Genomic DNA, 16,590 nt, shown 5'->3' on the forward strand with positions numbered 1-16,590 from the left:
TGCATGGGGGGTGGCGGCCACATGGCCTGTGGGTGTTGCCTTCTGACATACTTCCGGTGATGTCAGGGTGTGTGACATATGCTAATGAGATATGCTGATGAGTTATGCTAATGAGTTCCTGCAGGTTTTTTTCTATGAAATGACCCATCTGTCATAAATTCATAGCTGAACTGATCAATTCTATTTCTGGTGGTGGCATCATAATAAGCGTTTATTGGTGACATCAGTGGCGAGATTGGTCGGCTCAATCTATTTCTGCATTGAAACCATATTTTGAGTAGTCTGTCTCTTAGTAGATCTCTTAGTATTTTGAATTAATTTTACTGATTTCTTAAGACATAAATAGTTATGAATCCCTCTTTAGCATCAGTTGTCTCCAATTTGATGTGTCTTCTTCTACTCGGATTTATAATACAATTGGTTATCCACACCAATGCACTGCCTGGCAGTACAGTATAATATTCGGTATTGCCAATCCTCCTCATTTTTTTCCATCCTGTAATACTTTAAATCTTATTCTTTTCATGAGTTTAGATAGTTTAAAGTGATAATGACAAGTTATGTCTATGTGAATTGGGTATGTTCAAGTGTACAGTTCATATTTTGTTGGTGTTTGTATGGCTTATGGCTTCGGCCGGAAAAGCAATAAACATATTATTATTATTATTAAACCTTATTCTTGGTTTCTTCCTTTTCCATATAAAATCATTTATTACTTTCTGCCACTTATTTAGAATCTTTTGATCTATGTGAATTGGCACCATTTGAAACAAACAGTTCAATTTGGTAGGATATTCATTTTAACAGCAGAAATTCTTCCTAACCATGATTCAATTTTTCCCATCTTTGCAAATCTTCAGTAATGCTTGTCCACGTTTTTTGATAATTGGCCTTCTATAGGGTCTCATTTTGTGCCGATACATTTATTTCTAATTATTAATAGCACAGTCCATTATTTTTCCAATCTCTTGTTCTTCTGCTGTTGCTGAAAGAAACATTATCTTTGTTTTCTTTTTATTCAATTTATATCCCGAGTGCTGTCCAAATTTTAATATTTGTTCCATTACATAGATCAGAGAATTGTTTGGATTTGTCACTGATATAACCACATCATCTGTATAGCTTTCATTTTATATATCTCTTTCCCCTCCTTTATTCCTTTGAATCTGCAGTCTTGCCTGATTCTCACCACCAGAATTTCCAAAGTAATAATAAACAGTAATGGTGATATTGGGCACTGCAGTCATATTCCTTTTGTTATTTCAATTTTCTCCATAAATGAACCATTAACTAGGATTGTGGCTTACTGGTTAGTATAAATACTTTGCATCCAATTCTAAAACTCAGTCCTACAGTTCATTCCTTGCAAAGCTTTCATAAGAAATTTCCAAGACACATTATCAAATGCCTTTTCAGCATCCAGAAACTTAAATGTAGTTTCCCCCCACCCCCTCCTTCTTATTAAATTGCATTGAGGAGATATCTAATGTTATCTTCCATGTATCTCTTTGGGACAAATCCTATTTAGTCTTCATAAATTACACCTTCTTATTCTTTCCACCATTATTGTTGTAAGTACCTTATAATCCACATTCAATAAAGAAATGGGTCTATATTGTTGTGGTAATAATAGACCATTCCCCTCTTTATGTATTAAAGTTATATTTGCCTCTTGCCATGTCTGTGGTAGGTTCTTCCTGTCTTGTATCTCCTTCATCACTTTTTGCAGGGGTATAGCTACTATATCTTCAAAACATTTATAATAGGCAGCCGTCAATCTATCTGGACCTGAAACTTTTGCTGCCTTTAATTTTTTGATAAGTCGAAATAGGGAGCTGCTCGACTTCCGGTTTGGGATTCATGGAGGTCTAACGCAGCTCAAAGAGCTGGGCTGTCCGTGCCGTTGTTTGTGGAGGCTGGAGGGGCGCAAACTGCCTGCAGCCCCCTGTTCCCAGGCGGGGAACAGGCAAGCACGCTCAAGAACCTGAGGGCGCGTTGATCCCAGGTGTGAGGGGGGTTCTACACAACGAGCCCCCTTCCACCCTTGAGGTCCCACCTGAAGAAAGGTTTGCTAAAATCTCTGCAGCGGCTCTGGAGTCAGTTTCTGACATAAGACCTCCATGCCCAAGCTTCAGTAAACCAGGAAGGGAAGTGGAATTGATCGGATAATTGAAGCAGCAATTACAACCCAAGAGAAACATCTAAGAAGGTAAAGATTGCTATCTCTCAGTACGGGACAGATTATAAAAAGGAGTAAAGAGATAAAGACGATTTAAAAACTGCAAGGGACTTGTTACATACAGGAGAGAACTCCAGCAAGTTAAATTTTTTAAAAAGTGACATTATAAAGAGAAATAAACGCAGAAAACTGATTATTGTTTACATAACGGTGGCTAAGAGGAGATAACGAACTGCGAGAAAGTTTTAACATCGCGAGAACTGCCATGAAGAAAGGAGGAACAGGAAGTGCGTCAAAATCATAGAGAGACCAGTGAGAAGTGGTCTGCCAAAAGCGGAAGTAGAAAGTCGCCATCTTGAAGAAGGGCAAAGCTGTGGCTTCAAAGAAAACAGAAGTAGGCCATCTTGGATTAGGGTAAGGGCGATTACTTCAATATAAAACCATAGAGAAAAGACGCCCGAAATTTTGGACCGCGCAAGCATTAACTTTTAAAAAATAAGCTGAATCGGGACATTTAAAATTAACAGAAAGGAGCAAATTAGCGCCACGGAGTTGAGGAAAAGAGCGGACTCGTGGGAGCGAAGTAGATCTAGCCCCACAATGTCAAAGAAGGAATGGCAAACTGCGCTGGAAAATTTGGACAAAAAAGTTTCAGAAGGAAATAAAGAGCTTAAAGAAATGATGCAAGAGAAATTCAAAGATTTTAAAGAGGCACTCAAATCGGAGATGGCAGAACTCACAAAGAAAATTGATCAAGTACAGAACGAACTGCAAGCTACATGGCAGAGAGTAAATGTAGTAGAGAATACAGTGGACACCTTAGTAGACGTGCAGAGAACAGAGATGAGAGGAATGAAGGGAAGAATGGCCGTAGCTGAATGTAAACAAATGGAAAAACAACTTAGAATGCGCGGAATTCCGGAGATTACAGAAAAATCAGCCCAAGAACAGATTTCAGAAATTTTGGCAGGCTACCTGGGAAGAGAGGAAGAGGAGATTGCAGCTCTCCTGGACGTGGCATACAGAATTAATTCAAAATTTGCAGCACAGAGGAAGTTACCAAGAGATATGATTGTGCAATTTATGACTAGAAGTATAAGAGAGACAATTGTAAGTAAACAATTCCAAGAACCACTAGAAGTCGATGGGAAGGTGGTGAGAATCATGAAAGAATTGCCCAGATCGGTGTTGGTGGAGCGGAAAAAATACAGAGAGCTGGTCCAAATGTTAAAGGACTTGAAAATTAGATATAGATGGGAAATACCGGAAGGACTGGCATTTGAATTTGGTGGAACAAGGAGGAACATTAGATCTGGCCATGAGATGGAAGTTTTTATTAGGGACAATGAAAAGGACTTACCAAAAAGTACAAGAATGTAACCATGGAGTGTAAAATTATATCTTGGAATGTAAATGGACTAAATTCACCTTGTAAACATAAGGCTAATTTCCATTGGCTTCTAAAACAAAAATGTTATATAGTATGCTTGCAAGAGACACATATTAGAAAACAGGACTTAAAGTATTTAAAGTTGGCAAAACTGGGAAATGAATTTGCAGCTGCCTCCAAAAAGAAGAAGAGAGGAGTTGCACTGTACATAAAGGAGGAGCTGCAGCCAAAACTAGTTTTAAGCGATGTAGAAGCCAGATATCTAGCGGTGGAAATAATTTGGAACTCAAAAAAGATTTTGGTGATTGGAATTTATGCACCGAATGGCGAAAAAGAAAACTTTTGTAAGGACTTGCAAGGACAACTAGACGAGTTGACTTATGACCAAATAATTATGGCGGGCGACTTTAATGGAGTTACAAGCTTGGAAGAAGACAATAAATCTAAAATTGCACAGAAAAAAAGAGGACTTTTGCCAAAGTCATTTTTTGCGATCAAAGAGCAAGAAAGTCTGGAGGATGTATGGAGGAGACAAAATCCTAAAAATAGACAATATACTTTTTACTCTGCAAGACATTTTACATTATCAAGAATTGATATGATCTGGGCTTCCAAAGAACTGACGTTGTGGACTAGAGATGTGGAGATTATGCCTAAGGTAAGCTCAGATCATAACCCAATTATGTGGAGATTCAGAAAAAATATTTAAAAAAAAGGATGGAGGATAAATGAAGACTTGCTGCAGATAGAAGACAATATGGCGTTGCTGCGAAAGGAAACCAAGTTCTTTATACAATACAACATAAATAAGGATGTGTCAACTCACAAGGTATGGGACACTTATAAAGCGGTAATTAGAGGAATACTGATGGACTTAAATGGAAGAGATAGAAGGAGAAAAGAAGAAAAAAGAAAGGAAATAATGGAAAAAATTAAAGCCAAAGAGATGCAACTTAAGAAAAGACCAGGGAAGAAGCGAATATATCAGGATATAAAAATATTGCAGGAGCAATTGACAGCAATGAACAACAAAGAATTGGAGTGGAATTTGAAAAAAATGAATAAAAAAACATTTGAAGGTGCAAATAAACCTGGCAAATACCTAGCTTGGCAATTGAAAAAGAAAAAAGAGAAGAAAACTATAATTAAAATCCGAGAGGAAGATAGAATATTATTGGACAAAACAGCCATCAGTAAAGCCTTTTATAAATTTTATGCAAAACTGTTCCAGAAAAAAGATGTGAACAGGGGTTCAATAGAGGAATACCTGGAGAAAATGAAACTACCAACGATGTTGGAGGAATGGAAAGAAAAATTAAACAGAGAAGTGACAGAGGAAGAAATAAAAGAGGCCATCTAATCAACGAAATTGGGGAAAGTACCAGGACCGGATGGACTAACAGCAAAGTTCTATAAAGTGATGGCTAACGAACTGGCACCTTTTTTGAGAGAGGCAATGAATGAAACTATGCAAGGCCAAAAAATTCCTGATTCATGGAACGAAGCTAACATATCACTGATTCCGAAAGATGGACTGGACTTGACCAATGTTAAGAATTATAGTCCAATTTCGTTATTGAACAATGACTATAAAATATTTGCAAAAGTTTTGGCAGAAAGAATAAAAGGATGGCTGGTGGAATTCATTGCAGAAGAACCGGCAGGATTTTTACCTAATAGACAAATCAAAGACAATTTAAGGATAGTAATAAATGCTATTGAATATTATGACAAGCATTGTGATAGGGAAGTTGGTTTCTTTTTCGTGGACGCAGAAAAAGCATTTGACAATCTGAACTGGGACTTTATGTTTGCCACTATGGAAAAGCTGCAAATGGGAGAAAGGTTCATACAAGCGGTTAGAGAAATTTACAGAGACCAAAGTGCAGCGATTGTAGTGAACGAGGACTTAACTAAAAAATTGAAAATAAGCAAAGGAACAAGACAGAGTTGCCCTCTGTCTCCATTGTTGTTCATTCTGGTTTTGGAAATATTGATAGTTCAAATACGAGAGGATGATACAATCTGAGGTATAAAAATAAAGGAATTTTCCTACAAGGTCAGAGCATTTGCAGATGACATAATGTTAATAATAGAAGATCCAATCGAAAACATGCCAAAGGTAATAGAGAAAATAAAGCAATTTGGAGATCTAGCTGGATTTTATGTGAATAAAAAGAAGTCAAAAATACTATGCAAGAATATGACTAAACAGAAGCAACAAGAACTAATGGTGACAACGGACTGTGAAGTAACTAACAAAGTAAAGTATCTGGGTATCGAACTGACTGCGAAAAATATAGATTTATTCAAAAACAACTATGAGAAACTGTGGATACAAATAGAGAGAGACTTGATAAAATGGAATAAATTGAATTTATCATGGTTGGGAAGAATAGCAGTAGTAAAGATGAATGTTTTACCACGAGTGATGTTCTTGTTGCAAACAATTCCAATTATTCAAGACTCAAAACAGTTTGATAAGTGGCAAAGGAAAATTTCAGACTTTGTGTGGGCAGGCAAGAAACCATGCGTGAAAATGAAAGTATTACAGGATGCGAAGGAAAGAGGTAGCTTCCAACTGCCCAATATAAGACTTTATTATGAAGCAATATGTTTGGTATGGTTAAAAGATTGGATAATGTTAAAAAATCGTAAATTGCTGGCCTTGGAGGGACATAAAAAATTATTTGGAGGGCATGCATACATGTAGTATGATAAAGTAAAAGCGGACTCGATGTTTTTGCACCATTACATTCGGAGAAGCCTCTTCACAGTCTGGAAAAAATATAAGGTTTACATGGAAGATGGAATTCCTTCATGGGTGGTTCCGTATGAAGTAATAGATCCGAGAACTGTCAATAATGAGCAGCAACATCTAACCTACAAGGAGATAACACAAGTACAACATTCAATATTAAGAATAAAAACAGAAGAAGAGTTGTCTCCTTGTTATGGATGGTTTCAATATAGACAGATCAGAGATCTTTATAATTCGGACGGCTTAAAAGGAGGTATAAGAATGGAAAATTCTGAACTAGAAGAAGTGATGTTACAAGAAGGCAAGAAAGAAATATCTAAGATTTATAAATTACTTCTGAAATGGCATACGGAGGATGAAACAGTTAAAATCCAGATGATGAAGTGGGCAATAAACTTTCATAAAGAAATAACAATGGAGGCGTGGGAACACCTGTGGAAAAATACATTGAAGATTTCAACTCGTACGAATATTAAAGAGAATGTATACAAAATGATCTACAGATGGTACTTAACACCAAAGAAAATTGCGCTAGGGAATACGAATAAGTCAGACAAATGCTGGAAATGTAAAAAGCATGAAGGATCACTGTATCATATGTGGTGGACTTGTGAAGTAGCTAAGCAATATTGGGGAGATATAATTGAAGTAATTAATGAGATTTTACAAATTCAAATAAATAAGAACCCTGAATTGTTGCTACTGAACTTGGGGATGGAAGCTGTTCCAATGCAGCATAGAACATTGCTATTTTACATGACTACAGCGGCAAGACTTTTGTATGCGCAGAAGTGGAAAGTACAAGAAATACCAACCATAGAAGACTGGATTTACAAATTGCTGTACATGGCAGAAATGGACAAAATGACAAGGAAGCTTAAAGATCTTGACCTAGGACAATATATTGCTGATTGGGGGAAATTGAAACAATATTTAGAGAAAAAATGGGATGTGAAAGGAGAATTGTGGCAGTTTGAGAATTTCTAAAGGGCAGTGATGTAAATGGAGGAGAGAAGTGACTTTACCATTAAGGGGGACATTTAACTACAACAATCTAAGCTAATATTACGATTAAGAAAATTTGATTTAGATTATATAGTTTAACAAAGGAAAAGTAAAATGGATACATCAGAAAATTTATACTATACACTATATATATTATGATGTATGGTGTTAGTATATTACACTGTATACTATATTGGGATGTTATATTATAATGCATGCTATGTTATATTGTAGGGAATAGTATACAACAAATACTATATTGATAGTATATTTGATAGAGAATATGCATAAAAGAACTAGAACATGTTTAGAGTTAGAGATATTACAATCTGTGTGTGGCAGATAAATATATGTTATGCTATATTACAATGCATGCTATGTTATGTTGCATGGTATAGTATACTGCAAATACTATATTGATAGTATATTTGACAGAGTATATATTTGATAGTATATTTGACAGAGTATAAAAGAATTAGAATATGCTTAGAGTAAGAGATATTATGATCTATGTGTTGCAGAAAAATATAAGTGAAATAGTATTAAGTAACAAAAGGGGGTAAGGGTTGGAAAGCTGTTGGAAGTCAATAGGGAGGGAGGAGGAAAAGGGTGGGGAACAGAACTAATTAGATATGAAGGGAATGTATGTATCAAATTTGAAAATTCAAACTCACCAATAAATTAAAAAAAAAAAAGAAATAGGGAGCTGCTCCAGGGGCACACTATGGGCTAGAAAAAACAGAAAACCCCCGGAGTATACAATCACCAAATATAAACAATAGTTTATATATTTTTAAAGTGCTAATGTGCTCAATAAAGTCAATTCCAAATACAAATATATAACAGCACTTCATATATAACATTAACCAATGGTGGTACAACAAACAGGTACAAAAAGTACAAGAATTCAACAAATTCAATAAGTACAATTTACAAAGTTAAACTGCTTGGAAAATGTCCCTCATGGAGCAGAATTTTGCAGCAATAATATAGATTCAAATTGGTAAAACCCTCCTTCTGAGTAATTCATGCCACCTATGGGTTTCACCGGCATGTAAGGAGTCCAGTCCCCTTTTGTACAATTGGCTTCTTCACAGGCAAAACATAATGAGCGTTACAAGCAGTATCATTCCTCCATTTCAGTTTGTTCTAGACAAACTTTCTGTTTTTAATTTTTTGATGGCAAAGTTAATCTCTTGTATGGTTATTACTTGATTTAGAATATTTCTGAGCTCAGTCATAAACTCTTTGATTGGTGTCTCTAGCAAATATTTCTCCATCTCTTCTTCCTCTACAACTCTTCTTTGTAAAGATTAGAGAAGAAAGTTCTAGTTTGATCCTTTAGTTCTTGCTCTTTATAGATCACTTGATTCTTTCCTAATGCCAGGTATCCTTTTTTCCTTTCTCTTTTCTCATACAGTACGCCAAGTATCTTCTAGGTTTGTTTGCAGCTTCGAAACGTCTTTGTTTTAAATATTTCATTTTCTTCTTAGTTTCTTCTACGTCCAGTAAATCCAGTTGATTCTTTAAGTGCTTGATTTCTATCTCTTGTTATTTTCTTTACTTGTTCTTCAGTTTGTGTACTTGTTCTTCTGTTTTTGGATTAGATTGTCCATAACTTTGGATTAGATTGTTCATAACCTTTCTTTTTTCTTTCTGGACGCTATTGCTAACAAGATCCCTCTTATATCGGCTTTACTGGCTTCCCATATGGTTACTGAATTAACATACATTGTAGTATTTATCCGGAAATAATCTGTCAATTCTTTCCTACATTTTTGTAATACAGCCTCCTTTTTTTCTTGACACAGTCAGTACTCAGGCAGATGACAACAATGAATAAATGCAAAATATTAATATTGAAATTAAAATCCAGTTAAATACAAGTATTTAAAAAAATGTTTATGACTAGCCCATTCAAGCCACACCATAAGTATTTAGTTTAGATTATGATGAATGTAGCTCCAGCACTCCACAGGGGAAGGAGGCTGGTTAAAATGGTCCCACTTGGGTAAAATGGTTCCCATTGCATTCTCTGGAGTTTATTAGGATTCTAAATACTCTGCATAGGCTGCAGTGGAAGTTTGGAAAATGAAATTCCTAGAAACTATCACTAAGGCTTCCCCTCATCAACCTCTCCCACCCTTGGGTCAGAACTCAGCCCCTTGAAGCTGGATGACCTGACAGGGCAAGCAGATGTCTAGAGTGATGCTGGCAGAAAACTTGTGCTGAATCCAACAAAGTCTGCTATAGAGCTCATTTGAAGACTTACAAAGCAATGATAGGAGCAAAGAAACATTTATTTCTCTACCATTGTTGCATCAGGTAGTTCATGACGATCCCAACTGTTTTAAGATATCTTGGCATCTGTGCCAAGGATATAGTCAAAGAACAGGAAATCAGAAACAGTTGAGATGCTTTTGTAAAGTGTTTTTGCTGATAAAAACTCTGGTATACATTCTGAGTTGGATGTGAGCTATAACATAACTCAAGCAGAAGGTATGTCATTTTTTCGCAGTTACCATGGTGGATGTTAACAGGATCTTGCGATCTAGGAAAGCCACCACTTGTACTCTGGAACCCTGCCCATCTTGGCTGCTGAAATTATGTAAGGATCACATCAATGAGCCTTTGATGTCCATCCTAAATCACTGACTCAAGGTGTCTTTTGTTGGGAAAAGGGTTAAAAATAGTTTAAACTCAAGAATTGCAATTGATCTTGAATCAATAGAGATTCAGATGCTTTGTTTGCTTTTAAGAAAAGTTTACTTCTAAAGGAAAAGGGTGCACAGAGTTGCTACAAAACAAAAAAATCTATCCCCTACATCTTGACAATACAAAGTACAAACTTAGATTGAGATACCTTGCCTGCTATAGTGATCTTCTTCTTGGCCCTAGAAAAGAAATCACCTGATCAATTGACCAATAGCAGTTTAAAAACACATCTTAGTTTCCCTGGGGTTTGAGTTAGATTAGGCTATTGGCTTTCTGCCAGGTTTCCCTTCCAGGTCAGTACAAACAAGAGCACACTATGTAAACACAATAACTCCATAATGGCTGAATGTCAGGCCCTGCAGCCTATATTCCAACATCTTTCCCCAGCAATTCAAAAAAGTAGTCACCCACTATTTAAAAAGCTATCCCTAAAAAAAAAATGTTGTGGCCAGTTATCATCCTGTCTTTAATTTGGCCTTTCTGGGCAAGGTGATTGAGATAGCATTGGCGGACCAACTTCAGGTGTTTTTGGATAGTTCTTCTGCTCTGGATACTTTTCAGTCTGGTTTCAGCCAGGCTATAGAATGGAGACAGCACTGGAAGCATTGGTTGATAATTGCCATCTGAGTGGAGAAAAAGGCCACGAGTCTTTGTTACTCCTTACTATATTTATCTGCAGAGTGGATCATGTCATCTTACTGAGGCATTTTGGGGCAGAAATAAATATTGGAGATGTACTTTGAACTGGTTTAAATAATTCCTTATGGACTAGTTTTAATGAGTTGCTATCAGAGACTGAGGCTATTGTACTTTAGTCATATCCTGAGAAGACAAGATTCTCTGGAAAAGTCAATAATGCTAGGAAAAGTGGAAGGCAGTAGAAAAAGAGGAAGACGATGGCTTGACGAGATGGCTTGACTCAATAAAAGAAGCCAAGTCCTCCAGTTTGCAGGATCTGAGCAAGTCTGTTGATGAGATGTTTTGGAGGTCTTTCATTCATAGGGTTGCCATAAGTCGGAGGTGACTTGATGGCATATAACACATCAGAGACCAGTTGTCTTCAGTGTGGGACTTGTCCTGTTTGCTTGTGCCTTTTGTACAAAGGAGATTTTTAATTGCCTGAAAACTTTATCCTGGTAGATGCGAAGGGGGAGAATTTGTGATGGAAATAAATGAAAAAGCTGCTTTCACAAACCTTGGGTAATGCATTTCCAGTGCACTTTTTTGCAAGTGGATTTTCCTGTTTCATACAGGAAAATCCAGTTGCAAATGGTTGCTAAAGTGCACTGAAAGTTCACTATCCCACACATGTGTACCTAAGAATCTTTAAAACTAAAAGAAATTGAAATGTGTGCATCTCAACTATTTTGTAGTGCTGAAATATCTCTCATAAGTCTTTTTAGGGAAACTGTAAAAATGGAAGACTTATTGATGAGACTTGTTATCTAGCTTTATCTTGCCCCATAATTGTGCTTGCATTTATCTTTGCCTCTGCTCAGTAGGTTGCTGCCTGCATATTACTGCTAAAGTATTTGTTGGAATTCTAACAGATGTAATTATCTGCTAACTCACCAGCTATTCACCACCTAATTTCTTTGCTTTATCTGCTGATTCTATACACTAAAGAGACATGTTGGTCTATCTCTGCATAGTTGTGTATAACACTTTATGGTTGATATCATGGCTGCTATTGTAAGGCATGTGAGTACAGGAATTAGGGTGGGAGAGTGGTAACAGCGCATGGCATGCTGGTACTTGGAGACAAAATAGTAGGTCTGGGAATATAGTTTTCTGGAATAACACGTTGACGTCTCTAAATATGATTGGAATGTTTTCAGTACTATTTCTCAAAATAGATATTTGCCACCTGTACTCTGAGAAATTGAGATTGTTGCAGTGCTGTGCAACTATTGTGGGGCACACGTTAAATATATTTAACATACCCCACAATAAATATATTTGTGAGTGTGGAGAGAGAGGGAATATGACTGAGTGAAAACGGCATGCCCATGGCTTCCTGGTATAAGATTGAATCTTGGAGAAAAGCAAGACATGCCATTAGGCTCTCTTGCAGGTTTTAAACACACTCAAAGAAGTTGTAGAGTGCTTGAGTACTAATGAAGCCCCAGTAGAAGTTTCTTTTCTTCACCCCCCTTTTCACTGATCTCAGTTTCTGTCTCAGGAGCTGTTATTTGTATGCTGGATCACAGAAGTACAATATTAGTGCGTAGAATGGAGCAACTATATGTTGGTATGGTAAAATTTAAAAAGCAGTGCAAAAGGAAAGGGTTTTTAAACCTTCCTTTCTCCAAGTTCTTCAGCACCAATTTAATCTGGTCTCTATGGCTGTTTTCTACCTTTTAAAAAGGAGGGTAAAAAATCAAAACTGTCCGTGTTGCAGTTCATTGCAGCCCTGAGGTTTTTTAACTCAAGACCCAGTATTCTTCCTTGCAATTGATGGCACTCTTGTCTGGATCCTGCATGCCTTCCATTTTATAATACTCTAATTTCTGTATTTGCCAAAAAATAATGAAAAATCATATAGCTTTGAGTTTCTAACACTTTGTTCTTTGCAAAGATGGCTTTATCCTCACACTGTTGCACAACCTCAGAACTCTCCTGTTAGAAGGTTTCCAGAGTTTTTACTTTTTGCGGTTATTTTAAAGGTTGCAGAGGGACTTAGTTTTGAATAGTAATCATTAGAGGTATGCATCAGGGGGGAAAAGAGCTGAAAATACACACAGAAATGACTGGTTTGGCCTGTTGAAGCAACTTCTGGAATGATGGAACAAATTTGAGAAATGAGGCTGTAATGATTTCCACCCTCTGCTGAAAAGCTGTGTGTTTTGTTTTGGTTCTTACCACATAGAGGCCGCACAGGCAGGCCAGGCAGTTGGAGTGGAGGGGCACATGGCAGCATCACAGCTAGTCTGTCTGCACTCATCAGTGATGCAACCAATTGGCTCTAAAGGGAAGAGACAGCCCTTTTACTTTGTTCCAGGGAGTGGAACAGCAGACAGCATGGTGTCGTTGGCACTATCGTCACTATTGCCATCCTTTTTTGTGCATTTTTATGCACAGTGCAAGGAAAGGCTGGTAATGTCCGTGTGGGCTTGCACACGTGGGTTTGAGAAGGGAGAGGTCGGCTTCATCCTCCAAGCTACCAGCTGCTGCAAAGGCTCATATTATGCAGATTAGGCTTAAAATTGGAAAGAAAAAGCAATTATGAAAGGAGAGTGCCACTGAGGAGGTCCCAGGCATGTGGAGCTGGTTCATGCCCATTTTGTAGCCTTCTGTAGCTGCTATCCTTCACTTAAGTGCCATGATACCAGAACCACCCCTGGGACTAAAGAAGTCCTCCAAATATAGCGGATCTGGAGCACCAGGAGGAATTTCATTTTGATTTTCTGATTAAAACTGTTAACCTGGCATTAAATGACAGGGAGGTAGCAGGCATGTGCATTGCACACTCACACATATACACACACCCACGTCTTTCTAGATGAGTATTCCATGTGGAAAGATTGATCTGATCTGACTTTTTATTTGCTTGTACACCAACAGAACTTCCCAAGTACTCCCAAGTATTCCTCATGGTCAATAAATATGGAACCCAATTTTTGCATGCCCTAAAACTTGGTGGATTGATGATTTAGAGGGAGGACTGTGCTCTGTGCAATTTTGGTACCATTAACTGCAAAAACAGCTACCCAAGAGCCTCATTTCTCCACCCCCTTGAAAAGAACATCATATGCCTGTGCATGTGCGGCCAATGAGTGTACAATGGGCCAAAACTTATGAAAATGAAAAAACCCCGAATGGATCAGTTCCAAGCTGGCACTAGTCTATCTGGAACAAATAGTAATGGAACGAAATTATTCTGGAGCCCTCTGGAACTGAAACTGATAGGGAAATTATCTCGGTGCACACCCCTAGTAATCACAGTGTTTTCTCCCCCCTCAGTAAATTAACATATGTTTCTCATATTATCTTCTGCTATATGGCCATATATGAGGTCAGTTGTTCTTTCTGTAAAATATGTCTTTCTAAGAAATGAAGCTTACAGAGAAGTACAACTAAGATAGCAAGTGCCCCCAGGAGGGAGATCTCAGACTTCACACTTGCATACACTTATGTGGCTTCACTTCATTTTGGATACTTTAGCACAATGAAATCTGAATATATGAAACTGTCATGCAACATCAGATTGTTGGCCTTATACTGTCTGTTCCATGTCTACTTTCCCCAGTACCGGTGTATGCATTCTCTCCTTTTCACACCCAAATATCTGGGGAGATGTCCTGCTCTGCAATTCCATTTCTCCCACACAGAACATAATTTCCACAAGAGTTTAGAGATGTGGAATGGAACTTGAATTTACTTTGAACTTCCTATATACATATGCATTTTGTAGTGCCACTATTCATGGTCTCCCTCTTGAGGCCCATGGTAACTTTAACTGGGATGAAATAATCTTTGAGGGTGTAAATGAGCATGGGCTAATTAGCAGTCATTTGCAAGCTGGATTTGGCCCATGGTGCAACTAGTTCTTTGCATATGCCTCAAAGTCTCTCTGTATGAAGACTGAATTATCAGTTTTGGCTTTCAGCTAGGATCTAAATTTTCCATCTGCTTTACTTCCTTTTACAGTTGCAGACATTTTTAAAATGCTGTTGAAAAGTGTAAGAGCTGTGGTAACCAAGTGCTATAACCTCTTTCCTCCTTTGATCATTTGCTTTTTGTTTAATTGGTATTCTCCAAGTGTAATATTCCATTTAATGAAACAAACATTTGGTGACTGATACATGCATTTTATTGTAATATTGTGAACAGTTATGCTGATATTAAGCATTACTATGTTTTTATTTTAGAGTTTAGATGAATATGATGATGATGAAGCAGGACAAAAGGAGCGCAAAAGGGAAGATGCAATCACACAGCAGAATACAATGCAGAATGAATCAGCCAATACAGACCCAAGTGCTTCATTCATATTACAGGTGAGCAATTAAATTTTCAATTCAGTCTCATACAATTTCAGTTAGTAGGAGTGGGTTATGTTTCTTCATCTGTCATCAGCGTAGGTTTACATAAATATTTGTTCAATATTCAACATCTGAGCATAATCATTGCTTTGCCCAAAAGTATTAGGGCTACTCTTAAAGAGTGCTTGGAAGCTGCAGCTAGTGCAGAATGCTTCGGCTAGACTGCTGGTCTGGGCCAGCTACCAGGAACATGTGACCCTGATATTACACCAATTTCTCTGGCTCTTAATCTGCTCCCAGTCCAATTCACATTGTTGGTTCTATCCTTCAAAGCCTGTGTGGCTTGGGACTAGTATATATGAAGGATTGTCTTCTTCCGTACTTTTCTGCCTGGGAATTAAGATCACAGGGAGAGGCCCTCCAACTGCCCTAGCAATCAGAGAAACTTGTGGGTACATGAGAACGTGGCAGCTCCACAATTATGGGACAACATCCCCAGGGAAGTGCGCCTGGCCCCCTCACTCTCTATTTTCAGGAGATAGTTTCAGGAAGAGATGGGCACGAACAGCAATACGAACAAAAAAAAGCCACAAACAGCCCAATCTGCTATTCGTGAACAAGCTGTTCATGAGGCCTCATTCTAAACAAACAGGTGGTTGTTGCAAGCCTCATTCGTTGCTGTTGGTTGCTGTTCGTCAAGCCAGACAGTCTGGCACCTGCATCAATTCCCTTGGCAACAGGAGGCAGGGACTGCCTGAACTCTGTCTGAACTCCTGCTGTTGTCCTGGAAACCCCAATCTAAGCCCAGTTTAGCTTGATAGGCAGGTCTTCCTTTCAAGTGTGGAGCTCCAAATTTGTTACAAGTGAGCAAAGAGCAGCGGGGGGGGGGGAGGGTTAGAGGCATTGGAGCTTGAATTTTCTTTGTGTGTGGTGGGATAGGGATCTACCCCTTCAAGTTCCAGGGCTGCTGCCAGGCTCTGGGCCAAGCTGTTATTTATTATTGGTACCTTTCCTGCTGCCTGCTCAGGTAAGGTTTCTGAGAGTGGTGCAGTAGGGATCTTAACTTGGATGATGGCTGGAGGAGAGCCTGCTGGCCCCCACAAACAGCCAACCACGAATATGTTCGTGAACAGGGCCATGTTCGTGGTTGTTCGTGAGTCCCTGTTCATGGATGGCAACAAATAACGAACATCATGTTTGGGTTTTTTTTTCTGTTCGTGCTCATCTCTAGTTTCAGGTAGGTAGCTTTGTTGGTCTGTGGTAGAACATCAGGATTTGAGTCCTGTGGCACCTTAGAGACCAACAAGACTTACTAGCTTTCAAGAGTCTAAACTCTTAATCAAATATCTGACTTGCAAAAGCTTATACCCTGGAAATCTTGTTGGCCTCTATGGTGCTACTGGACTCAAATCCTGCTGTATCTTCAGGAGGCAGCTATTTTTTATTTTGGATGGCTTTTGTTTTGCCATTTTTTAATGTATGAGTAGTTTTAAGCTGCGTTTTTGATGTGTTTTTATGGTTCTTTCAGTTTTATTAGGTATATTACATATTTAGT

The 16,590-nt window shown here is 38.0% G+C and overlaps 1 protein-coding gene across 2 annotated transcripts in view; it reads left to right on the forward strand.

Annotated features, from left to right (window-relative positions):
• PAWR (pro-apoptotic WT1 regulator) overlaps nucleotides 1-16,590 on the forward strand; it is a 118,155-nt gene that overhangs the window by 41,780 nt on the left and 59,785 nt on the right. For both annotated transcript variants that reach the window (XM_054988333.1, XM_054988334.1), the window contains exon 3: nucleotides 14,922-15,050. In XM_054988333.1, the coding sequence (XP_054844308.1) occupies nucleotides 14,922-15,050 (129 nt within the window). The remainder of the gene's footprint in view (nucleotides 1-14,921; nucleotides 15,051-16,590) is intronic.

This window comes from Eublepharis macularius, chromosome 9, assembly GCF_028583425.1.
Source record: "Eublepharis macularius isolate TG4126 chromosome 9, MPM_Emac_v1.0, whole genome shotgun sequence".
In the NCBI taxonomy this organism is placed as follows: domain Eukaryota; kingdom Metazoa; phylum Chordata; class Lepidosauria; order Squamata; family Eublepharidae; genus Eublepharis; species Eublepharis macularius.